The sequence below is a fragment of the Scophthalmus maximus genome, chromosome 19, assembly GCF_022379125.1.
Source record: "Scophthalmus maximus strain ysfricsl-2021 chromosome 19, ASM2237912v1, whole genome shotgun sequence".
Lineage (NCBI taxonomy): Eukaryota > Metazoa > Chordata > Actinopteri > Pleuronectiformes > Scophthalmidae > Scophthalmus > Scophthalmus maximus.
The window spans coordinates 13,303,299-13,328,936 of record NC_061533.1 but is presented as its reverse complement, the minus strand read 5'-3'; the positions used below and the strand labels follow the sequence as shown (position 1 = coordinate 13,328,936).

General features: G+C 45.7%; 1 protein-coding gene across 4 annotated transcripts in view; it reads left to right on the top strand.

Annotated features, from left to right (window-relative positions):
* The window catches only part of fam222aa (family with sequence similarity 222 member Aa), a 46,092-nt gene extending 22,294 nt beyond the window's left edge, over positions 1 to 23,798 (top strand). For 2 of the 4 annotated variants that reach the window (XM_035639909.2, XM_035639910.2), the window contains exons 2-3: positions 4,115 to 4,257; positions 20,293 to 23,798. In XM_035639909.2, coding sequence (XP_035495802.1) covers positions 4,161 to 4,257; positions 20,293 to 21,764 — 1,569 coding nt within the window. In that variant the 5' untranslated portion in view covers positions 4,115 to 4,160 and the 3' untranslated portion in view covers positions 21,765 to 23,798. Of the gene's footprint in view, positions 1 to 3,877; positions 3,897 to 4,114; positions 4,258 to 17,931; positions 18,028 to 20,292 lie in introns of those variants that run through there. The other 2 variants (XM_035639911.2, XM_035639912.2) reach the window with 2 other exon arrangements.
* Positions 23,799 to 25,638: the final 1,840 nt, after the last annotated feature.

Genomic DNA, 25,638 nt, shown 5'->3' with positions numbered 1-25,638 from the left:
TAAGATTACATTTGATAAAAATAAAAATATCAATCTATGGTTGTGATGGGGGATTAACTTCCTGTATTTAAGTTTGGAAATGCTACACACCGGTCTACTGATTCTGACGTCAAATGTAAATATCACTCCTATGATACTGTGCTGGTTTTTCCACGCAATGTTCATTGATTCTGCCTGTACCAAAGAGTACTGAGGTTCAATACCCAGTGCCAGTATATCAGCTGCCTCAATCTTTCCTCCACCTGAAACACCTATAGCTCAAAACACACACACACACACACACACACACACACACACACACACACACACACACACACACACACACACACACACACACACACACACACACACACACACACACACACACACACACTCTGCTCATTCACCCATGACCTCCCTGTTACACCCCGGACTTGGCAGGATGCTTATCTGGACAGACAGCTTCGGGCACAGGGAGCATCTCCTCTGATCTCCTTTGGAGTTTAAGAACCTTTTAACTAAGAAATAGCCCTCTGCCAAGCCCAACGCCTCTTGATTCCGGCTTATTCCCTCATCTCATGGGACTGATCTTCCGCCCCCATTGCAAACCCTGCAGCAGCGTGAGCAGAAAGAGCCGATAGCCATCCTGGCTTTCGAGATATCCCCACACTGGTGTAATAGGAGACCTGTGAGTGGATTTGATGAGTGAGTGAAGTGCAGGTGTTTTTTTCAAGGTGTGTGTGTGTGTGTGTGTGTGTGTGTGTGTGTGTGTGTGTGTGTGTGTGTGTGTGTGTGTGTGTGTGTGTGTGTGTGTGTGTGTGTGTGTGTGTGTGTGTGTGTGTGTGTGTGTGTGTGTGTGTGTGTGTGTGTGTGTGTGTGTGTGTGTGTGTGTGTGTGTGTGTTTCGGGTGGGTGTCCTCACGTACATTCTGCAGCACCTTCACGGGGATTGCCCTGGGCCGGCTTTTTTTTCAGGGCAGCTGGATGATGGGTCACAGGGTTTTGGTTTGGAGATAATTTCCTGCCATTGATGGACATCTGCTAAGTAGAACAATAACCTAATAGTAGAAGATTGGGGTAAAGGGGGACATGACAAACAAGTCAAAGACTTGCTCCTTCTGCCTCGCTCTTAAAGGCAATAATAGGAGAAAATTGGTTCTTGAAATTGAATTGAAAAAAGCGTGTCTCTCTCTGCGAAGTATAATGCCCCAGAATACATTTGGTGAGCAGCAAATGGAGAAAAATGGAGGCTAGTTACACGATTGTCTTTCATTTCAGAGAGGGGGGGGAACTGCAGAGGTATGCCCCTAGCTTTTAGTCTCAGTCTGCACCCGGTGTCCCCTTTCCTCTCTCAACTCTCATCTTTTAACGAATGGGCTGTGAGGATGGACTGGTTGTGAAATTGGTATCCTCACAGAGAGGACACAGAAAGGATTATGTGAATAGCCAGTAATGAGCTCAAAGTGCCAGTGTGTTTGGGCCAGGCCTGCCTGTGTGTGAGAGGAAATGGCACTACAAGCGACCTTTTTTTAAATAGAGTGGCCCCTCTCCTCCATCTGCAACGTGCGTGTGTGTGTGTGTGTGTGCGTGTGCGTGTGCGTGTGCGTGTGCGTGTGCGCGTGTGCGTGTGCGTGTGCGTGTGCGTGTGTGTGGTAGAGAGTGAACTAACTAAGAGAATTTACAAGGATTTCTAATTCTGAAAATTTTATTTACTATTGGTTTTTTTTAGGGAGAATCATTTTTTCTGAACATTTTCCCACTGTCACATTTGTGCTAAATGTGTTGTTTTGCGCTTGTTTAAAAATAGAGGTCACATTTAATGTCTTGTGAAAAATGTTTTATTAAAACTGAATTCTTTGTAAGGATGATGCTATTTCTGTTAACTATTCAGACCAGGGGAATCATTCAACCCTTAGATATAGGCAGCAAGACAGGTAATCATGGTTCCATATTCCGTTTCTCAATCCATGCTTTTTATCAGGTTTTACTTAACCAATAATGAAAAAAACTAAGTTGTTAAGCAGAAACAGTTCAACTAAAACAGTGATTTAAACATGTTAAACTGTTATTAAAGCCTGTTGAAGGTAATGAAATTAACCTATTGACCAAAATTTTGCCAGTTCTGATTGAAATTGTATATTATATGGTGATGTCTACATCACTATGAGTCAAAATGTCTAGTCATGGCAGGATGTGAACTCATGGGAAGACATTTGTCAACAATATAACTCTTCTCCCCAAACCAAATACTATATTGTATTTATTTTTTATATGATTTTAGGTCAAATGATTATGGTCTGAAAAGTAGGCAAAGTAATTTGAAAATCAAAATGATTCTCATCTTGATTCACATCAATTAATTTTCAGCACTTCAACTGCACAAAAATATAAATCAACTTTTAATTGTTTTTTTTAACTTCTCATACTTGCAAATCAGAGTTTTCCACCTTGGTCAATGTCACAGGAACATTTTGTCATTTGCAAAGGTTGTTGTGATTGAATACTTGTATTTGTGGTTATATATTTTGGTGTTTTTCCACTCTTGATCTATATTTTGCTTTATCCCTTAAATGAGAGAGAACAGGACCTGGCGCTTTATGAACTGCCATTAATTCATGCTGTAATCATTGTAATTGCTTTCTTTCATATTAATATGATAATCTATAAAACTAAGTAATGGACTGATGGCAGGTGGCTAAATGTTCATTTAGTGATTCACTGGGAAAATAAATAACAGGGGACAAGCCTGTGACAGGCACGAGAGAAATCATTTTTATAATAATCTGCCACGCATGGAGCAAGAGACACAGACGCTGACAGCATAGATGAAATATTTTCTTCTCTTCTTTGTTTTAATATGGGAGGAGGCCCAGATGGAAACGATAGTGTTTTATATCGATGCATTTTGGACATGCGGTTCAAACTCATGTAGGGTCGAAATTAAGTTTGCAATGCTTTATACGGAGACAGCCGTGCATTTTAGGTGTGAGTGGGCCTCTCCAGCGTTATACAGTAGTACGGTAACAGCACATGTTCCTGGAAACCAAACCATAACCGCTAAGTGAACTATTGAGGAGTGAATCTTGATCCTTATCATATAAAAGCACTTTCTGGTCTGGAACTAAATGGTTTGCTGTAGCTTCTCTCATCGGGCACGTAATCCAAGTTGTAATCAGTCATCATTGTGCTATGTGACATTGGTATGTTGCTGATGAATGATACCCTCCATGCTCCCTGACTGTTGAAGGTTCTAAGGAAGGGAGCTCCGTGTGTCCCCATGCTGGCCCGTGTGTATATACACACACACACACGTACTGTATGTCCGGTGTTTCCACAGGGGCTGTGATGGGCTTTTTGAGAGGAAACTAGCAGCAACTGCCTCCCTGTTTCTGAGTGAAGGTGGAACTGGGGGAGTGTAGAGCTGGAGATTTATGGCCTAGAGGGAGATTGATTAGTGCCGTCACTAGTCCTGATGTACGGTTGGCAGTCTCCCCCTCCCAACTCATCTCACACACACACACACACACACACACACACACACACACACACACACACACAGTTCAACACGTAGCTACACATGAATCCAGACACCGCTCGCTCCCCCAGGCCTTTCCTGACAGTCCCCCAGAGCTGTTGCATGTTAAGTCGGAGCAGACAGACTGCTGTTTTTCTCAGCATTACCATTTTTTTTTGCCGTCCATAGATAATGCCATCAATCACCGCGTACACACTGCCCTGGAAGGAATGTGCCTGAATGTGGCCGAGTGTTGCTACTCTCTGTGTGTGTGTTTGTGTTGAGGACGGCTTCACGGAGAGGAGATGTGGTTGAATGGCCGTGTGGCTGTGCCGCTTGAAGCCGCCGAGTGACTGGCCTGGACTGTGCTCTGCACCCGTGTCAGCCGCGCCGCCCCAGTGCAGGTGTGTGTTTATCATTCCGCACACAGAGCTGAGAGGCCGGCAGCTGTGGGCATGCTTCCCCAATTAACTCCCGGGTGAGAGACCTAGCCCATCTAGCTCAGAGCCAGCTCCCGCCGGCTTACCGGACACAGCCATGGAGCTTTGACCTCGAATCGTCCTGTGTAACTCACTCAACGCTCCTCTCTGTCTCTGTTTTTCTCGCCATTTTTCTGCTCCAGGTCGGCCGCAGAACTCCCCCGGCTGTAGTACCGTGCCCACCTCGCCATGCTGGCCTGTCTGCAGAGGAGGCAAAACCCTCCACCCCAGCACCTGGTGTGTGCAAGCAAGACCCTGGAGCCACCGCAGGCGCTTGGACGGAAATGTAAGTTAACAAAGTGACAAGTAGCGATGGGGGCAAGGAGTTCAACTCGCTTAAAGTGAAGAAATCCGATGGGGCTTGTGTTAGCGTTTAATCTATTGGTCATGGTGAATGATGGAAACGGGTAGTTAACCCCGACTGTGAATAAGTGAAGGAAAATAGACTTTCCGGTTTCTGTTTGTCGCTGTGCTCCCTCGCTACTCTGAGGAATTCTAAACAGTCTCATTCGCTCTGCACTTAGACTTTGGATTGCCATGTTGTTTAGCTACTCATTGAGAGGGGGGCTGTTTAGCTGTGCTGATTGTGCAGTCGTGGCAACAGCGCTGAGCAGACAGTGTTTAACGTGCCTCGCTGGCCCTGGGTGACCCTGAGGGTCTGTAAACATTTACAGTGTCTGGCCCTGGCTGTGCCGGCCGCCTGTAAAGCATGACAGCTGCTCTGTTTGCTCCCTGAGCACCCCCCTCTGTCCACTCACAAAATGGTGTAAAGGGACACAGATGAGCCAGGGTTGAAAACAGTCACAGAGCTGGAAAAACTCATTCTTACCAGTAAAGGATTAGAGAGATCTTCAGCAGTTGGGAATATGGGAGGAGAATTTCTCTTAAGTTTTTGAATGAGCCTTTTACATTAACATTGAGAGTCTGTTGTCTAATAAGAGGAAGAAAGGTCTTTCCTCCTTACTGAATGCTCCTCAAGTCCTAAGTGACCTTTGCTTGCATGGAACGCCCTACAAGCTCCCTCAAGCCGATTAAAAGGACTGGCGGATGGAGAGCAGGGCAGCGCTACCAGTTTTTACCTCAGCTTAGAGAAGCTTACTGGGAATAGCACTGTACTTCTTCATCTGTGGGACATGGGTGCAGGCCTATATCCAGCCCACCAACAGGCTTTAGAGAGACTGATTGGCTCTGGGCGAAGAAATGAAACAATGCCTGCGTTCTTTCTCAGCTCCTAGCTGACCAATTAGTTGCTTCTAAGCTCAACATCACACTCCAATTACCTCCTACAAAGGAGAGGAGAGTCAGAAACAGCAAGGTGGCTGGGTGTTATACCTCAGTCCTCAGATCTGGAGTTGTTTTTGTTGGTCTGTATGGATGTTTCAAATGGAGCCTATAGGTGTTGGTGAAACAGAGAGGGAGCGAGCGAAATAGACAGAGCTCCATGTGCATGTGGAACGGGCCGGCGCTTCAGCAGAGTGGGGTTCAACTGGGCTCACTAATGAGGGTTCTTATAGAGGTGAAGTGAATGGGGGGACAAAGAGAAATGGTGCAAAATAGAATTAGAGAAGGTGAAGACAGAGAGGAAAGGAGAGAAATTGAGGGAGTCCTCAACAGTCTTAATCGATTTCCTCCTTCCAATTTCACAGGAGTAGCCCACTTCCTCTCAGGGTCCTTTTATTGAGGAGCAGCCAGTGGGAGTCAGGACTCAAATCAATAGATAAAAAGGACAGTCTCCAGTCTTCCTTCCTCCTTCTCACTGACCCTCTCTGTCTGACTCTCCTTCTCCACCTGTTAAACCTTTGATTGAAAGACTACCACAGCGACTGGCTTTGAGGTTCGTAATGAGGATGTTAGAACATAATAGCCCCCTTTCTGTCCTTGGATGCAGAGGGGGGAGCAAGTGTTGCATTTCTACCGCCGTGCAGCTCTTGGCCTCAATAAGGCAATTGTTCGTCCAGGCCCAGAAGGGGTGCAGAAAGGTAGACGTGAAGAAGTGGGCCCGCTAGGGTCACCATGCTGAGCAGGTCCCCTTGATTGAGTGTTTGTGGCCCAGTTTGTGCCAACATGGAAGGGGGATTGTGGGTAAGGTGACCTGGTCTCTCAACAGGAGGCTGAATACCAGAATACTCCCCTCAAAGAGACGGAGTGAGTGAGAGCACAGGAGGGCGATTACCTGGGATTGAGATAGATGCAAGCTGTGTAATTTGCATGTGCTGTCCTTTTACACAAAAGTCTGTGTGAGAGGGAGAGTGAGAAAGAGGGTTGGGGTGGCAGAGTAGATGAGAGGGCAAGGAGGGTTTTTTGAAAAAGCCCCTGCATGCAGATGCAGAGTGGCTGCACAGTTCATTGATGCGACTCCCATTAAAAATCCCTCATACCCTCAATAAAAAAGGACTTAACTGGCTCTACCATCAGCTGGAAGCGTTGAGATCGGCTCGCCAGACAATCAATTTCCCCCAAGCGCACAGAGCTTAGCGGGAGAAACGGGAGGCGGAGAGCGGGATGTTTCCATTATCACAGCCCTCTCTGTGTCTGGGCTCGAGGGGGTGGGGTGAGGTACTGTAGAGCGGGGGAGTGCAGGGGAGAGAAGGGAGGAAGCGGCGGCAGAGGGAGATGGGGAGACACAGACAATTGGAGAAGAGAGAGCGAGAGAGAGAGAGAGAGAAACAGAGAGGGAGACGGAGAAGCTGGCTTTTGAAAAAGCCATTGACCGCTTGCCCTTAAAAATATCATATTGGATTAGCCTCACAGGGGCGGCCTTTTGATTTTTTTTTTTTTCTATGGACGTAGAATTAAAAGGAGTGCAGAGCATTACTTGAATTATAAATCATAGGCACTTGCTTTCACTGCGCTCAAATTCTGCGCATATGTGGCTGCACTCTCAAGCGCCAGCCCCTGTCATTTTTAATTAAATCCCCCCTTATGGGTGACATTTGTAGCTGGCCCCCCCCTCCTTGCCTCCATCCTCCCCTTCACGTCGCTCTACCACTGCCCTAGATGGAGACATGAAAGGCAGAAATGGCAGCGGAGCCAGGGCCTCTCATCGTGTTGTTCCCAAAAAGAGAGGGCACCCATCCAGACAGATGAGAGAGAAAGGCCCTGCAGGGGGAGAGGGGTGAATGGATGCCACTGACCCTGGCCACCCTCGGCCAGCGGCGACCTCTCTCGCTGCCCATCCCTCGCTACCCATTCCTCTCTGTGATCGCCATCCTCCACTGTGTGCCTGAAGGTTCAGGGAGTAGGGGTGAGCGTAACAAGAGGGGAGAGGGAGGTGCACTAGTCCAGTTATGAGTAACACTGAGATGGCTGGACAGGAGGCCCAGCAGCCCTCACCACTCGGCTGCCTCCCCCCTGGCCCAGGCAGCAATTACCTTTGACACTTATCAGCTAAAGAAGAACTGGTCCAGAATCCTTCAGTTGACAGTTTGATGGGGATATTTCTGCCTGGCTTTTTCCAACACAATATCAGATTTCAGCAGGTTTTCATTTGTTTATTCATGACTTGGCAGTTACATTTGTGCCAGCATGACATTTTCTAAGAATGCCATTGTCACACAGAGTGTGCATGTACCGAGCGTGCATGTTTGTGTCCTTTATCCGGACCACGCTGCAGGTCACTGCTTTTCTAAACCACCCAGTTCATTGACACCTTCGATTGCCCCATGATTGGAGACAGACTTTGGGCTTAACCTCGCTATCCCTTTTGTCTGTAACACCCAGCGCTGTCTGACTGTAACTATTATACACACACCCACGGTAATGGAACATAGTTTTAGGTGATTTATGAAACCCTAATTAAGACAGGAACAAGTTCACACCATGATTAGTACAACAGTTGTGAAATCGAACTTGGGAAACCAGTTTAGGCTTGAGTTATATACCTCGAGTCACCTAGTCTAGAATTTGTCCCCAAATCTGCCCTGTAGTAGAGACACACATGCATGTACACACACATACATAAGAACACCTGCAGCCGTAACCCTCTGTGACACCACCCAGGAGGCCCCAGGTGCCAATCAGCCAGATGAGAAGTTCCCAGAAGGCCTGATATCCCAGGTTGGTGCTATGTCAGCCCGGTTCCGCCCTCGTCCAGCTTGATGGACAGAGACAACCTGGCCTTGTCACACACAGCCTCGGGACATGACATGGAGGTTCACCTGAGGATTGTGGTTTTTCTAATAGCCATGTGCCTCTGCAGACAGAGCTGCCAAAGCCATTAGTTTGTTTGCTTTTAGCAGGCAGCCTTTTTTCTTAAGCTGCTCTACCAGCGAGAGGGAATATGCTCAGATAAAAAACCCCAGCCACCTTTCCCCCACTGTTGTCTGAGGAGGTGTGAGACATAACAGTGGAATTAGCTCATCATATAAAACTGCAGTATTTCAATGGCTGTTCTGTGGGGGGGGGGTCCAGTTGAATATTTAAATGTGGTCATGAGCAGCAGCAGCAGAAATAACAACCTTTACCCTGATTGCCTCAGTACCCTGGAGGTGGGGCATAAAGTGGAACTGGGGGAATAGGAATGGAGACAGAGCCAGGGAGAGAGGATCTGCATGCACTTGACCTTTTCCCACTGATTGAACTACCTCTTCTCTGACTCCCATTTGGAATTCCACCGAGTGCTCACAGAGATTGTCATTATTCCACAGTCTGCTGCAGGGAGGCAGAGGTCGTGTGGTATTTTTCATGGTGAAAGGTGATTGACAGCTATCCATGCCCCTCATACCTCCTCCTGGATGTCTGCTTAAGCCGTCTCATTTGGGAGATCACTGGGTTTGCATGCACGTGAAATATATCATCCCCACTCCCATCACATTGCCATATTGCAAAATCCTGAGTATTAAAAGAGTTGCTGTGTTTTTCAGAGAGACAGCCATGTCATTGGTTGTACAATTCTAACCTCATGCACACTGCAGCCTCTTCTGTCACGCGTGCACTGGCACACAGAGGATCATTTCCGGCTGGTGGCGTCCCACAGAGCCATGCCTTCCCTGTGCCCTCTGCCTTCTGCCGTGAACACGGGGGGCGAAGCAATCTTATTGCCTTGGGTGGTGAGCTTGAGGAAGAGGGACTCTGCTTTGGTTTTGGTCACAGCGGGACTTGGGTTGAGAAACAGGTTCCTAGTTCCAAAGCCTCCAAGCTGGCATTTGGGCGTCCCAGGTGCAAGGCACTGACACCCTCTGTCTTCGCCTGCCAGAGACCGGGGGTGGGATGGGGGATGTGAGCGAGGCTACAGAGAGTGTCCGCAGTCCCTTGCTGTCCCACAGGAAATGACACAGCCTGTGCCATCTCAGAACTGAGCCCACCACAGACTGACCAATAGACGCATTCAGGAAGTGTAGCACACTCGCAGCAGGACACTAGAGGAGTTGTCGAGTGGGCTCTTCATTAGAAAATCTCAAAATAAAAATGTAGCCATGGTCCAACATTTGGACTAGACAAAGTATATAAAAGGAAGAGTGGCTGCTCTACTTCTGGCCTCTCAGTCCATTCAAATCAGGAAATTAAAGCACATTTAAAAGTATGGATCAGTATTGTGTTATATCTATTTTAATATATCTAAATGCTGTTATGTTGTTTTATAGGTATACAAAACACTCTTTTTGGTTTTGTGCTTAAGAGAATATTCAGACATATTAACTCTGTGGTCAAAGAAAGTTACAATCTTGTGTTTTTTTGGATACATATAAAACATCTGCAATTGAAGAGTTTATGAAGAAAAAAGCAGACAGCTGATTGGTGTTTTGGTCTGAACCAGTCATGAACTTGTACCAAATTGTCATGTGGTTCTTCAGTCTACTCTAATCGTGTGGAGGGTTTGGCAGAGGAAGCTGACCACAGCACGATGGTCAAATCATCACTCCTGTGGGACATTTAAGTACACTTTCTTTCGCATTCTCAATAAGGCCATGTTCACATGCATTGCGTGCATCGCTATTTTGGGTCACAGAAATGGTTTAATTTGAGTTTAATTTTCTGGGTTGTAGAGGTAGGCGTTGGGTTGGTTTTTTTCTGCTGATCTTTCGCTTCAATTTCCAACTCTGAACCCTTTCATTTTCCCTGGACCTCAAGGACTTTTAACAGAATTCCACCAACCGATTTTTACGAATCAGGAGAACAGATCCACCCTATGTACTGTTTTTATGTTTTGCCACAGTCCAGTAGACGGATAAAGTGATGGCATATCAATTGAATTGTATTTTGATTATGAATTAATTATATCAATTAATTAGATAATTAACAATATAAAGGTTTCAACTGGAAGGAATAGTTAAATTAAACATGTTGCTTTGACTAAATCCCTGCCTCCAAAACTCATCTGACATCTTTCAAATTAACCATTTATATTTCCCTCTCCTCTCCCCTCCCCTCCTCTCCCCTCCCCTCCCCTCCTCTCCCCTCCTCTCCTCTCCTCTCCTCTCATCTTGTCGGCATGTGTACTGCAGAGGAGTGCCCTGTTGTCTGTGCAGTGTTAAATATTAATTGGGAATCAGTTGAGGACTTGTCTCCTAAATGATAGAACAGAAGGGCCCAGGCTTGCCTCAGGCAGCCTGCAGGCGCCTTTCTTCTTCCATTTACCTGCAGGCCTGTGCACCAGCACTTCCTCCGGTCTGACAGGCCTGCCCAGGCGCCTCCAGCCTCCCCTCATCTCTCTCACTCTCTCTTTTTTCCCTCCCTCTCTGCTCTCCGCTCTGGTGGTTCTTTTTCTTATCTCTGTATGCGCTCACAATCTCCGCCTCTGGGGCCCTTTACTCTAAACCTGTGTGTGTGTGTGTGTCTGTGTGTTTGTGTTGTTTCTGCGTCCATTTGAGTTTATGCATGACTGTGAACGCTGCTGGCTCTTAGCCGTACATGTAGCCCTTTATGAAAATAGTGTCACAGCGCGGCATATTGTCTTGGAAGACACGAAAGGGAAGGCATTACATAAATCTTTAAGGTCAGGACTTCAGCTTTTTGTGTTTCTTTCTTGGTTGTGTGTGCTGCGTTGGTCTTTGCCTCATCACTGAACGGTTTAATCCCTTGTTTCCTCTTTGTGACGTTTCCCCATAACAAGCCTCATGGTTTGTCTTTCTTTCCTCCGCGAGCCTGTCTTTGTTCCTCTCTATCAGCCTTGTCATCTGCAGAGGTGCACTGAGACTAAACAACTCAGGCACCGGCTGCTCCTCGGTGAACCAGCCAGCTCTAACTTGTGGATGACCCCTCTGAATGGAGTCAATTAAGCTTCAGAGATTTGTTTTGAAAATAAAATCCATCCAACTTGTTGTCGTATTTCCACTTGGCATCAGTCTGCGGTGGAGCGCAGCTTTTCACAAGGTTCTGTGAGGGAGTATTGTGATGTGACGGGGCTGAACGGGAAATGGGAAAAACCTAGAGAAAGAGGAGAGGGCAGCAGAGAGACAGGGATATAAATGGAGGGTAGTAGGGGGTGGGGTTGACTTTGATGCCACAGGAATGAGTTCACAGGCTCATGAGCACAGGCCTAATCGCACATGACAATATCAGCTGGTGTGCCAGTCGCAACGCATAACCACCCCGCTGCTTGTGCTGACTCGGGGTATTTGCTGATAAAGCTCTGCTTTCTAGACCATGCTGTATGCACAATGAGGGTGGCCCAGGCAGGCCCGAGGGCTGGCTCATCACAGGCAGCCCACAAACCGTGGCCCCAGTCCCCCCATACACAGCCGTGCACTCCACTTAGCTCGTCTGCCAAAATTGATTATTAAACAGAGAGCAGTTGTGTGATGAATACACACACACACACACACACACACACACACACACACACACACTTGTAATCTATTTAGCGCATCCAGGTCAATAAATGATTGGAAATGCAAAGTGCCTTTAGTGAAACTCTGAAATGAGGTTGAGGCTGAAAGGAGTTTCTGTTTTCGCAGTCTGGAAATTTCTGATTTTATATTTTTCTATTGAAAACCCCTCTTTGGGGGGGGGGGGGGGGGGGGGTTGTCATGGGAAGAAAAAAAAACATGCAGGCTGTTCTTGTTATTTGTCTGTTTTGTTCATGGAGCTCAGTGTGTAGTGTGAGGTAAACATGTTGCCCCAGTTTCTGTGTTTGTTTGGTGCACGGGCGTCCCACTAAAGGCCTGACATGGGTGCTGCTGGCCTGCATTCCTTTGTGGCTCAAAGAGGACATTGAACTACCCACCAGTCTTTCTGCTGGACTCAACATCATCACTAATTAACATGCAGTGATTTGAATTAACGGAAGCTATTAACCTATATACTGTATGTGTAGTTCTCTGTTAAGCATGCTTTGATTTATATTTCCATACCAAATGTCTCACGAAAGACTAAGACTGTTAGATCCTGCTTAAAAAACCCTTCTTCTATTTGCCATTTCATACGCTATCTTCAAAAAGGTTAGTGCTGGTGATAATGCTCTTGGTTCCCCAGAGAGGCGGTAGGTCTGCTCCGGTGGTGCCGGTGGTGTTAATGGGCGAGGAATGCAGGACGAGTGCTTTCCCACGCTGTTGGTTTTCTTCTGCCGGGTGTGTTTGAGACGAGGCTCTGGGCCGGCTAGGCTCTGCTAATGCAGCCCGAGTGCAGACAAATGGAAAGTGACACTTGTGTGTGTAGAATGGTATTTGTGGTGACGCTTTGACTACAGATAATAAAGTGTTCGCCCTGAGGTGATTTCGCCCGGCAAGCACCCCAGATGAAACTCACTTACTCAGAGAGGGAGACGGAAGAGACAGAGAGGCGGAGAGAAGACACAGAGAGTGTTGTGAAGCAAAGGAAGAGTGCGAAGGAATAAAAGAGTGAAAAATAGAGATGGCGGCAAAAAGATCGAGGAAGCATGCAGAGGGAAATTCAACCATTTCTAATTTCAATGCTTTATGGGTCAGAGGGTGCAACTGTCATCTCAGAGAACGGTGGATTTTAGAAATTTGCCCGTCTGACTTTAAGTGTATATAATGTTAATTCACTTGTTCTCTGAAATACGAATGTATGCGGTTTAATTCGATTTATGGATTTTTAACAATTAAAGGTTATTGATGTTGTAGGTACCTACACGGATGTCAGGTTAATCTGGAGGATAAAATGTTTGATTTAGTTGTTGTTATCAGGATCCATGTGTGTGTGTCGGGCCATGTGTACGGAGGAGTCCTTCAGGATCAATCAATTCTCTGTCATTTCCCCTACAGCCCATAAAAGCCAGGTCTGTCTGGACGGAGCATAAGGTCGCCATATCGAACCAGCTAATTAATTTTCATGGCTGATTCAATAACATCTGGCTTTAGAGATAAATTCTAATGAGAAAATGTAAACATGACAGTGTTCTGGTGGTATAATATTTCACATTTCTTGGGAGGAAAGCTTTATAATTGAAACCCTAATTGGGAGTTTTGATTGGACATTATTGTCCACCATCAAGTAGTACACATATGTGAGACTGTAAAAGAATAAAGATCATAATAATATAGACAAACTGTGCAGCAAGTGAAAACAGATCTATTTTTTTTCCTCTCCTCCTTCCTCGTGTCATTTGGAGCTTCGGACCTTGTCTCTTTGCAAGTGGTTTGTATCAGCCACATACGTGTACCGTCACATTGCAGGCTCCCTCGGCCAAAGTAAGGCTCTCAATTTGGTATTTCTTCTTTCTGCTTGTGCAGGAAACAGAGAGATTATATGTTAGAGGAGATTAACTTTAATGAATTGAAAGATTAGATTTGGGAGTTTTGTCCCAACAAGTTTTTTTTTTATTTTAAACCGCTTTTAGTGATTAAATCCATTTTTGACACGGTGCTGTGTCTGCGTGCCTGTGGAAGATCAGCGCTCAGATTTCTTTAGCGTTCTCATTATCCTCTTTGCTGTTTGTGAAACATGTTGGCAGGTTACAAGCCCAATATGTGTTCGCAGTGCGACACCCCCTGTTGAAAATAATCGTCCAACTACTGCTTTTATTTACCCAGGGATCCATTGTTCATTAAATGTGTCATTTTCTTGCTCTTCAGTGTCTGATCTTGATTCACATGTTACCATATGTGACTGTGGAATATAACTTGTTTAAGATTTATTTGTGTATCCAGTTTGGTGATTTAAGATGCATTAAAATTTACGATCAATAAGTCAACTGATTAGTAACAAACATGAAGGATTTGGAGCGACCGAGAGAAGTTGGATGAGGAGCACATTTTTCTTTTCAGTTCTCTTAGAATATGCATTTGTTTGATGATTATGATGACACAAGCATCCGTGAATTCAGACGGCTCTATCCTCTGAGAAATCATTGCAGTTTGATTTTTATCTTTTGCAATTATAGATAGCGAGGCCCGACAAATAATTGCCTTCTTTTTTCTCCCCCCCCCCCTGTGTTGTTGCACAGAAAATCAGCCTTGAGATGAGCAGAGGGATATGAGTGTTCCTAAAAATGGCTTTTCTGGTATCAAGCAAGCAGCGGGGTTCCCTTTCCCCTCACGTGCACTTGAATTGATTAGCACTCTGGCTGAGGGCATATTCAACATGTCTGCCCCCTGCAAGGCTGCTCTACCCTGTTGATCACTGGCTGCTACATGTGCTTCCTCTGCTCTCTCCCTCCTCAGGAAGCTCCTGTGGGGGCACCGGGGCTTTGATTGACTGGCAGCCGAGTCCACGGGACGCCTCCATTATTATCATTTCTACCTTGGCAGAGGGGGTGGGGGGGCTATGTCCAGGGGGTCTGGCCGACAGCCCCTGCTTTGTGAGCCCGATAGTCAATTAGAGGCGGCGCACCGCCGGAGACGAGTGGGATGCAGGGTTAATTGCGGAGGACCAAACAGCTGGCTCCATCAGGGCCCATTGTGTTTGCAGCAGTTGTCACGGCAATTGAGGCCTGGCTGTAATCGCTGACTAATCAGCCCGGTGCCAGATGACACCTCCATTAGCACAAGGCAGGTATTGTTCAGGACGTGGAGCTGCCCCCCCCTCCAAACCCCCGCCTGGCCATCCTTTTCACGACAAGGACTAACGGAGGATGTCATAGACCTTGATCCTATCTGCTTAGAGTCAAACAATAGCCACAGGTCAACTGGTTCCTCTGGGGGCGAACAATGTCGATGAATCTAGGCTGCAACACATTTGACGGGTCAAAGTCTTACCGAGTCGAGGGATTCTGATGTGAAGTTCAAGCCATGAAATATTAATCTGTTTAACTTCGAGTGTCCTTTGGTGGTGGAATGTGAAACAAAAGGGTGGAAATCAATGCTGTTTTCAGACATGAACTCTGGAAAATGCAAAAGCATATATACATATATATATAGTATACATATACACATAATAATAATTGAAATTAAAATTAAAAATGACCCAGCACATATAGTTGTCCCTTTGCTCCTTTAGCAGGGACTGTCATTCTCAGGGGAAGCTGCTCTCAGTGAGTGTGGTCGAAGTTGGACCGACCCTACTCCTTATTTTTTCTTTCATCTTTCTTGTAATCTCAGAGCCAGACTCCTTTTTTTGTTTCATGCCCTAACCTCATCACAGCCCGCTCTCTTTGTTTGGCTGTGTTTACCATGCACGCGTTCTTCTGAAAACCTAATTGCAGTTCAACCAAACACTCCTCTCCCTTCATCTAAACAAGCACTCGTTTCCCCTGCTCGCCAACGAACATGGTCTGAGGGGATCAAAGCGTGCGGTAAATAGGGATGCAGGCGTGCAGGGGTGACGGGAAGACGCGGCGGGCTTTTTCATGTGCTGGAGCATATTCTCCACTAATAAGACCAAAACTTCTCCAACCTGCTCATAATTTGAACTCTCGGAACACTAATAAATGGGCATTTCTGGCCGGTTCTCTCAGACTCTCCGTATTCATTTAAACCTCTAATTAAAATGCAAAGCATTCTCACGGTCTTCTGGATTTGGTGCTGTACTTTCACACAGTCTCAGACTCCCTAGCTCTTCCTTTTTTTCCCCTGTCCTCCGTGCCCCTCCACCTCACCTTAGTGCCTGCCCTCGTAGTCTCTCTGTCTGCGTTTGCTTCTTGTGATCAACACAATTTGACCTCTCACTTGGAAGATGTGTGCAAAATTTAATGGATTTTTTTTTTACAGTCTAATCTAACCAGTTCCCTCTTTATTGCTGTTTTGTACCCAATGGACCTCATCTTTACAAGAACCCACCCCCCACTCTCTTTCTCTCTCTCTTTCTCTCACGCACGCACACACACGCACTCACACACACACACACACACACACGCACACACACACACACACACACAACAAGAAAATTAGTTCATCAGAATTTCAAATGTACTGCTGGCTAATTAAAGGAGTGTTAATTGAGTGTTCAGAATTGGGTACCGCCTTCACCACCAAATACACACAGATACACACATGCATTCACACACACACACACACACACACACACACACACACAATCACAGTGACAGCACCGTGTACACCAAGGACATTGCGCTTGGGGAGTTTCATGCCAATCAAAAATGGAGAGAAAGGAGAGTGCCCGTACTCGGAGTGAAATGGGATTTCTAGATCATATCATGGCCTACTGCAGCTCCGTCTGGCTCTGTGCTGCCATGTTATCCTACCCCGGCGTCACTATCTCCGTTCTGACCGCTGGAGAGTGTAACACTCCACAGATAGCCTCTCTCGCTGCGTGCATCGTGCTAATGAGGGGTGGCATTTAGAGATGTGCTGCTCTGACACATGGGCATTGTGTGCCAGGCACTGGGTGATTAAGGACGAAGGTCAACCCATTAATTGCCTCCCTGCCATCTCCGCTCCCTGGCGCGTGATCTCTCAGACCTAATGCATGTGTTTTCCTGAGCTTTTATCTCATCTCCAATGCAGTTCAATCATACGCTTGGTTTGTTTACATTCCTTTCATGTGAAAGTTTCTATCCCCCACCGACTGATTGCAAAAAAAGCAGAGCTAGCCCAGGTTTCCCCTGTTCCTTTACTACAAGCTGTTTCATGTGCCTGTGAGTGCACATAGCCTCCTGCTCTCAGGAAGGGAAAAAGCATATTCTTCCATCCCCAGGGGAAATAATTAATCCTTACAAGGCTGTCGCATGTCGAAATGAAGCGAGTGTGAAGCATTTAGCCCAGGAGGCATCGCAGGCTGTCGCCCGCACAGGCACCTGTTGTTGTCCCTGCCCTACATTTCATGAGACCGCCGAGCAGAGGATAACAACATGCTCCACTGATGGCAAATGAGACACACAACTGCAAATGCAGGTGTGTGTGTGTGTGTGTGTGTGTGTGTGTGTGTGTGTGTGTGTGTGTGTGTGTGTGTGTGTGTGTGTGTGTGTGTGTGTGTGTGTGTGTGTGTGTGTGTGTGTGTGTGTGTGTGTGTGTGTGTGTGTGTGTGTGTGTGTGTGTGTGTGTGTGTGTGTGTGTTGCGTGCTATTTTCTGCTTCTGTGTGTGTGTGTGTGTGTGTGTGTGCACGACCAACGCCAGAGAGTGTGCACAGGTGCAGGAAACCCCCTACCTTATGAGAAGGTGAGGGCTCACGGGGCAGTGCAGGCTGTGTGTGTTTATCAGCCAGCACCATCTGTATGCTGCTGCTCACAGCCATGATCTACTGCAGCCTAAACCAATAAGTCACGGCGCGTCAGCCCAAAAGAGGCTCTTTCCTTTAACCTCCATGTCCTCACTTATAGACTTACTGATGTGGAGGAGAGAGATGTAGAGGCCCTGCACGTCAAACACACACACACACACACACCACACACACACAGTGGCCATCCTTACTGTAATCAACTTTGCTATAAAATTTATACCATGGAACTTTTTTAAGAAGAAGCTGGAATCAGAAGCATCCAGATGCTCATTTGCCTCCTCCTCCTTCTCTTCTTCCTTTTATGCCTGTGGGCTCTAATAACCGGAAGCTTTTGTGGAGCTGAGATGGGTTTTGTAGGCCTGAAAGGCCTCTAATCCCTGTGGCCTGTGAAGTGTGAAACCCTTTGATGCCAGGTTGGTGTGCCAAAGGCTCTGCCTATTGACAAACAAGGGCCAAGCTGGGAAAAGACGGAGGGAGAGGGCTTCCTCCTCTCCCTCAGAAGACATGCAGGCCGTGGCATGGAAAATATGGACTCAGTCAGTGAGAAGGAATAGAATTAGCCACCCTTTAATGAATTTCCAGGCTGTTTTTATAGCTTCTTTTTTCTCATGTGGCAGTAATTAGGTGGAATGATGGGCATATTGCAGCTGGGAGCCTGTAGGGGCGGTAGGGCAGAGGCCCTTGATACGCCTGAGAGCCAAGTATCTTTCCTCATTTAGACCATGTGATGATCAAAGATGGGGGGGGGTTTGCCCTCATGTAAAGAAGATCAGAAGAAAAAAAATGCTGCCGCTCCATTTGCATGTGGACCAGCAATGTGCTTTGAAAGGAGCGTGTTTTTCTCTTTTGAGCAAATGAATTAAGTCTCCTGTCAGTTTCCCAGTGCAAGTCAGAACATCAAAGCAAATGGCGCCGCTGTCGCCGGGGAAGCAGCTTTTCCTTCGTAAGGTCGGTTAGATCTCAGATAGGCTGGCCCGGCACTCTCCGCCGAACCCATTAGGATGGCACCAGGTTCCCTTACTGTGATTCAAACCAAGACGTTAATGCCAGGATACTTATTTATTTGTAATTTTTTTTTTTACAAATTTAGCTTCTTATTTGAACTGCAGTGTTTTTACCATGGTATCTGCAGGAGCAGACAAGCTGACCGATATAGGTCTGGTCCGGGAAATTCAGTCTCTTGTCTCGGCTGTTGAATTCCCTATTTATTTATTTTATGATATGGATCTTGTAGACTTAATCATTTTTACAGTGGGGGACCCATAGGGTTGTTGAAGTGAACTCCCCGTGCTATCTGTAATGGGAGCAAAGAAATGAGAGTTGTGACCACTTGGCTGTGGAGTCTCTGTAAAATGATTTCTGCAATGGGAATGGAAATGGAGTGAGTCCTAGTCCCAGGCTGCACCCTGCAGTCTCCTTAGGTCGCCAGGACATTTGCTGACGGCAGTTAATTTTTGTCCGATTTGTTAGCTTTTGCATAAAAATGTCATTTTTGAAGGGGTTGCAAGTCATTTGTGGCAGCTGATATATTGCGTGTAAATTGAGTTCTTTTTCCGACCCCCCCTCCCTTTTTTTGTTGCGCTGAGCTAAGTAGCCATGAAATTGCCTGAATAATGTCGTTTAAATCCAATCTCACCGCAGCCCCTCACCTCTATGCCTAGCCCCCAAACAATGACACATGGTGGGGTTTTTAGAAATTGCCATTTTCCTGTTTGCCACCTCAGTTGACAATGGCGAAGCCTTGGCTCATTGAGCGAGGGCTATTGCTAGTCTCACTTGCCATGCGCACTGCTGAATTGAATTTTGGAAGTGGAGTGGTTTCATATGGCCATTCCATGTACATTAACAGCTACATCTTTGTAATGGTACCTCTGTGTACCTGCCTTTTGTCTGTTCCATCATGTAAGTTCATTTAAAAGAAAGACATGTAGTAACAACAACGTACCATTGGCATGTCTTATTATTGATTTATTTTATCTGAACATGTGTTTTTGGCCCGTTTAACAATTTTGGACCACGTGTTCGTCTTCCCTACCTTTTTGTGATTATCTTGTTTCAGTTCTGATATAGTTCACCTTAACCAGGCTAGTGATTCCCTGTAGATGTTTAATTGGTTTTTTATGAGGGTCTCTCAACGAACTCCTGGATTGAATAATAATTCTGTGGCCAAGGGTAAGACCCAGTAAGTGATACCACTTATAAATCTCAACTGTGCCACTGCAATTAAACAAGCTTCTATCCCCTCCCTTCCGCCCCCCCTTGCCTGGTATCCAAGCCCAACCCAATTCAATGCTAAAGAGAGTCTGAATTAATTTCACAATGTACTGATTTAACAGCGCCTAAGGTACCAGGCTTTGACAGAATGAGTTTTTAAAAAGATCCATTTGTCTAGGGATGAACTTCACACAGGAGGGTGTGAAAATGAGATGGAAAGGAAGCTCAAATGGAGGAGGGGAGTGATTGAACATTAATGAATGTCAGTCCTGATTTACAATTCAGTCTGCTGTTTACCTATGGTTTTATTCACCTGCGCTTGTAGAAACACTGACATTTTTCTGTGGTGCTGTAGATTTTTAGTCTCTGTGATGTTGCCTGGTTTTACTGTTGCAGCTAAGTCGTGATTTGGTGAGTCTGTGATTGCTATTGATCAATTGATCTGACTCTGTGTTTGTCGGCTCCTTTGTTATTTCTGGTAATTAAACCCATGGTGTGGTGTTCTTTTCTTCTAGACATACACTACAGCAATTTGTGTTTTTATCTTATTCATCTATTTCACTTGTACTTTTCTCTCTGTTTGTCTTGTAGGTGAGCTTTTGGTGCCCACGCATTCCCCACGCTACCCGACTGCGGCAGAACTTGATGCCTTCGCTCAGAAGACGGCCAACAGCCCTCTGTCCATCAAGATCTTCCCCACCAACATCAGGGTTCCCCAGCACAAGCACCTTAACCGGACTGTGAATGGATATGACACCACAGGGCAACGTTATAGTCCCTACCCACATCTCCACACAGGGGGCCACCAGGGCCTGCTCGCCATCATCAAGGCCTCCTCCCCATCATTATCATCAACTTCCACTTTCATCCCTTCAAAAGGTGTTCTCAAGAACTCTGAAGGCAGACGGACTAAACTCTCTCCAGCCCACATAGCTATTGCCCCATATCCACCCCCTAATAATAGCACTTTAGCCAGTGGCCACAGTCAAATGGTATACCACACTGGGCCCTCAAAGCCTCCGGAAGGCCCCAGACTGTCAGTTCCCCCAAATGTCACTGTAGCTGGCTCAGTGATTCCTGTAACAGGCGGCCGAGGTCTGACCCTGCCTACACAGTCCAACCTCCCCTCCATTCAGAGCATCATCTACCAGATCAACCAGCATTGCCAGGCCCAGGCTCTGCAGCAGGTGTGTCAAGGGGCGGCCACTGCACCATCAAATTCCAGCCCCTCCAAGCAGGGAACATCTGTCATGGGGGTCTCTTCTAGCTCTTCAGGTGGAGGCTATGTGGTAGGAATGGGTCCCCAGACTAACATGGTGTACACAGGGCCAGGGCTGCCGGCTCAAAATACTGAGGCAATGAAGACTGGTGTGTACGCAGACAGTATGGACTATATCCTTTGGCAGAAGCAGCAACAACAACAGCAGCAACAGCAGCAGCAGCAGCAGCAACAGGCTGTGCTCCGCATGTACAGTGGAGGAAGTGGAGGAGGAGGCGCCATTAGCAAGTCCCCCGAAACTTGCGTTCCAGGGGGAGGGATTATGGCAACCCAAGTGTCCTCTTCTTCCAGACCTTATCACCTGACAGCTAGTGCCAGCGGAGGAGGCGGGCTAGACAAAGTTAGCTCATCCCCTTTGAACTGCATGGGTATGCATGGAAATTTCTCAGTGGGTCAATACTTCGCCCCGCCATGGAACAGTGTGCTGGTGACACCTGACAGTGACTGCTACAACCCCCAGGAGCTTTTGGGCACCTCTGCAGGAGGTCCTGCCACAGGGCACAGAGAGATGGGCTACCCCCACCACCATCACCACTACCACCACCCTCATCATCACCACCCTGCGATAGACAGCGCAGGAGGTTTGTGTTGCAGCCTGCCCAGCAAGACCTTGTGCAACACATCTGTGCTGAGCAGCAGTTTGCAGTCTCTGGAGTACCTGATCAACGACATCCACCCACCCTGCATCAAGGAGCAGATGCTTGGCAAAGGCTACGAGACTGTGTCTGTGCCACGTCTGTTAGACCACCAGCATGCACACATCCGCCTCCCTGTTTACAGATAGAGGGGCAGAGGAAGAGGCAAAAAAATCAAGAGTTGTGAATTTGTGAAGAAAATCTAAGTTAAAAAACCAAGATGTTTTTTTGGGGGGGTTACAGAGTTGTTATGAGTGGCACTGCTTTAACTAGCATGGGAGCTTAGGCAAGGGCAGTTATGCTGTGTGACCCGTGGTTTGGAGGTTTCAAGGCCGGCTGTGGGAATCCCAAATATGAAAGGTGATAGTGATGACCAGTGGGAGAGTAAAGGGATTTCAAGATTCTCCATATGTTCCATTGAGTGCTTTACCAATAGGAATTTTGGATTGATTCATTAATTTTCTTGTTTTTTTGTGTTTTGTTTTTGTTTTTTTCTTTACTTGCCTGAACATTTTTGATGAGAATCATAGCTTGACATGAAGTGCATACGCCACTTGTACCCCCTTCCAAATACTAAGGATGAAGCTACTGTGTAGGTTGTCACTGAAATGGTCTAAAAAGGACCAAAGCTTAGGGCTGCTCTCAAAATCCAAAACACTGTAACAGTGCACCCATAAACATACACATAGACATACATAAACATAAATACATACATTTACTTATAAGAAGAATAAGATTATAGGGAGTACTTGGGTGTTATGTACAAGGATCATAAGGATGAATTAAAAGTTTAGTTAAATATTAGTTATTATCGCTGTTATAATTGATACATAAATTGCACTGCTTGAATCTTGTTAACTTTGAAGTTTGGAATTAGGTAGTTTGGATATGATATATTTAAGAAACTTGAAAAACTTGAACCTATTTTTTGTTGTTTTATATATTTGTAGGTATATTATATGCATTGGCTGCTATGAGGAAAAGTGTCTCAAATGCTTCTTTTTTTTTTTGATTTTTTTTCTCCCCGGTTTTGTTTTTATGATTTAATAATTCCTCCTCAAGCTGATGTGCAGTTTCTTATGTCTTGGTGTGAGGCATAGTCGCTGCATTGGTTCTGTAAGAACCTGGTCGGAGATTTCTTTTTTCCTAACCAACACTGGAATCTACAATAAATCTTGAAATACTTATTTAAAAGGAAAATGTCACAAAAACATACAAAAAAAGGAAGTGTTACAATGAAGAATGTGATTGGGGGGTTATCCACATAACCTTATGTGTATGTTAATGCGTGTATGTGGCTGAGTGCATGCGCGTGTGTGCATTTTGTTTTGTGTTCTTCAAAATCCTCAGACTTTTTTATTGAGTCATTACAAGATTACAAGATCTGATTCATCAGTCCCATGAACATCCTCTCTGAGTAATGTACAGGAGATTTTTTTTGGAAAATCTTGCTCCGTTTTATTGGAGGCTTTAGATATTCCCCAGAAGTGGTAGAAATCAAGTTCTCACATGACTCTAGTTTAAGTACTGTAGCCCTTTCCTCTGTCGGTTGTTATCATAATGACAGAGAGAGGCAGACACAAATGAAAATCCCATGTCGGGGGTACTCTTCACCCCTGATCCTGCAAACAAATACAAAATTAACACAATCATGCCCGGTCCTCTGGTGGCAGATGAAATGAGACGATGCTCACTGCTTTTCCTTGTCCATTTCAGCCCCATGGTAGGGATGCATTTAGCCTGGGCCAGTCTTAACTTGATGATTCAGAGCAGTGAAATATTTATAATGACTGTGAGATTCCCTTGAATGTACTGCACTTAAATTACTGCGATGTTTCATTGCCTTGTGGGACTCAAGTGAAAGAGAAAAATTGGATCAGTGCAGCAGTCCTCTGGTCTTAAATTAGCATTTCTTTTGTCAGTCAAATTTCAATGGTAAATTGAATTTATTAACTGGAGAGAGAGATAGAGAGCCGCCGCTTTGTTGTTGGGAAATACTGGCATCAGTCTAGATTTATGAAGTGCAATTATTATGACTGTATTAACATTTTTTTCTCTGAGCTTACACCAAAAAAATGTAAACTACAGTTGTCAATACATTCCCAATGTACCACATCCCTAATCCCTCTTCTTTTTTTGTTTTTGTTTTGTTTTGAGGTGTAAAATAAATTCCTTTAAGAATATATTCAGAAGCCATATCTCGGCTTTGAAGTCTGTCATTATTTTTAACGTTTGTCCTCTAGAAAAAGAAAGTGGGAAATTAGGCCCTTGTTCCAGTAACTCTGCGAGAACCAGAGCGCAGTGTGATGTGTTAATGTAAATGCTGCACAAGACAGGAGCATAAAACCTCTGCCATTGGTCATATTATAAATGTTTACACTTTGGCGATCCAAAGGTAAAGGACACAGAAAACAAATTACACTCCATGAATCCTGAAGATTTTTTCAAACACTTGAATTAATGTTTCTTGTGTTCCACAAATAGATGTTTTCCCCTCAAGATAACCCTTTGCTTGATCTTGACTATGAGCCGTACATTTTTTTTTTTTTGAGCTAATGGTGCTTCTAGACACGCCACTGTCTTCGAAGGCTGACAACGATTTCAGTCGAAAGAATACCAAGCCCCTTGGCTTAAATTTGCACAGTAAGCCTCCTTAACATTCCACTGAAAATTTCTCATGTTGTTTCAACAGCTTAATGCCCCAGCCACAGTCTGATTCCAGCATATTTTCTGTCTTGTAGAAATATTTTGACAGATTTACAGATACATCCCGTCCCTAAATCCCCTCCGTTTGGCTTCTGCATCCAAGCATTAAACCCTGTCACATGATGTTGAAGTGAAGAGGAGACACTTGAGGCAGTGGAGTTTCTGGTGTCTAGCCTTTCCCACCGGTGGATGTCTGGGGCACCAGGCCTCTCTGCTAATGGGACTATTGGGTGACGCCTGCTGTTGGACACTGCCAGTAGAGAGTATTCATTCACTCAAAGGGTTGAAACCAAACCCTTTTTAAATAGCAAGGGATTTCCTACTGGGCACTGAGAGGAATCTGACCATTTTGAGCCAAGTTCAAGTGAATAAAGCATTTATTTTTTTTGTAAAGGTGACAGAATAAGGTTATTTTTTATCAGAAAATGTCAAAGCAGTTTTAGTAACTATGAGGTGGTATTTAGATACTTTTAGCACCTTTGCTTTGTGGCCACATTTCCCCCTGTACTGGCTCCAAACTGTCTATCCGCCTGGTTCTTAACACACATTAATGAGCTCCTATTGATGGGATGCATCTTAGCCCCGTAACTCTGGTCCATTCCACTATTCCTGTTTAGGACAATGGACGCTTAGCCCATATTAGGATAATAGAATTAAATTTCAAATGGATTTGTGCCTGAGCTGATCCATGCGTGGCTCACTCAGCTGCAGAGTGGCATATGGCATGTCATTATCTAAGCCCACCCTCCCCCTGTCCGGGGCCAACAGGGTTCAGCAGTGCTTAAACAAACTGAAGGTTAGGACTGGCTGGCTGGCGTTGAAGGGGAGGACAGCAGAGTTTGCAGGGGGAGGCGGAGGGGATTGCTAAATCACAGTCTCCACAGCATCTCAGAGGGCCTCAGCACCACACCATGGCGCCCGGGCTCAGAGGCCTGCTTTAAAAGCTGGGCTGTGTTTGATCGAGGGGATTTGTTTCTTGTTGGATTATACATGGTTGCCCCCTGCCTGGCTGAGGGGCCCTGTCCAATGTGACAGATCTCAGCGAAGGAAGGAAAAAATAAGAGCGAGGAAGAGAGAAAAGATACGTGGAGGGATTTTGGGGTCAGAGAAGCCTCGAAGCATCAGTAATCAGGATAATTGCTGTGTTCCTGGTGCTGGTTTTAGCCTCCCGTCTGCGGCCACATATTGAGATTCAAGCTCTGAAGAAATCACCTTTTCTCACTGAAAGACATTTTGTGCCTCAATTTATGAAAGTCTAGTGACGAAGATCCTCATTTGTAATTACGTTTTTAATGTCAAAGTCATACTACCCAGGAT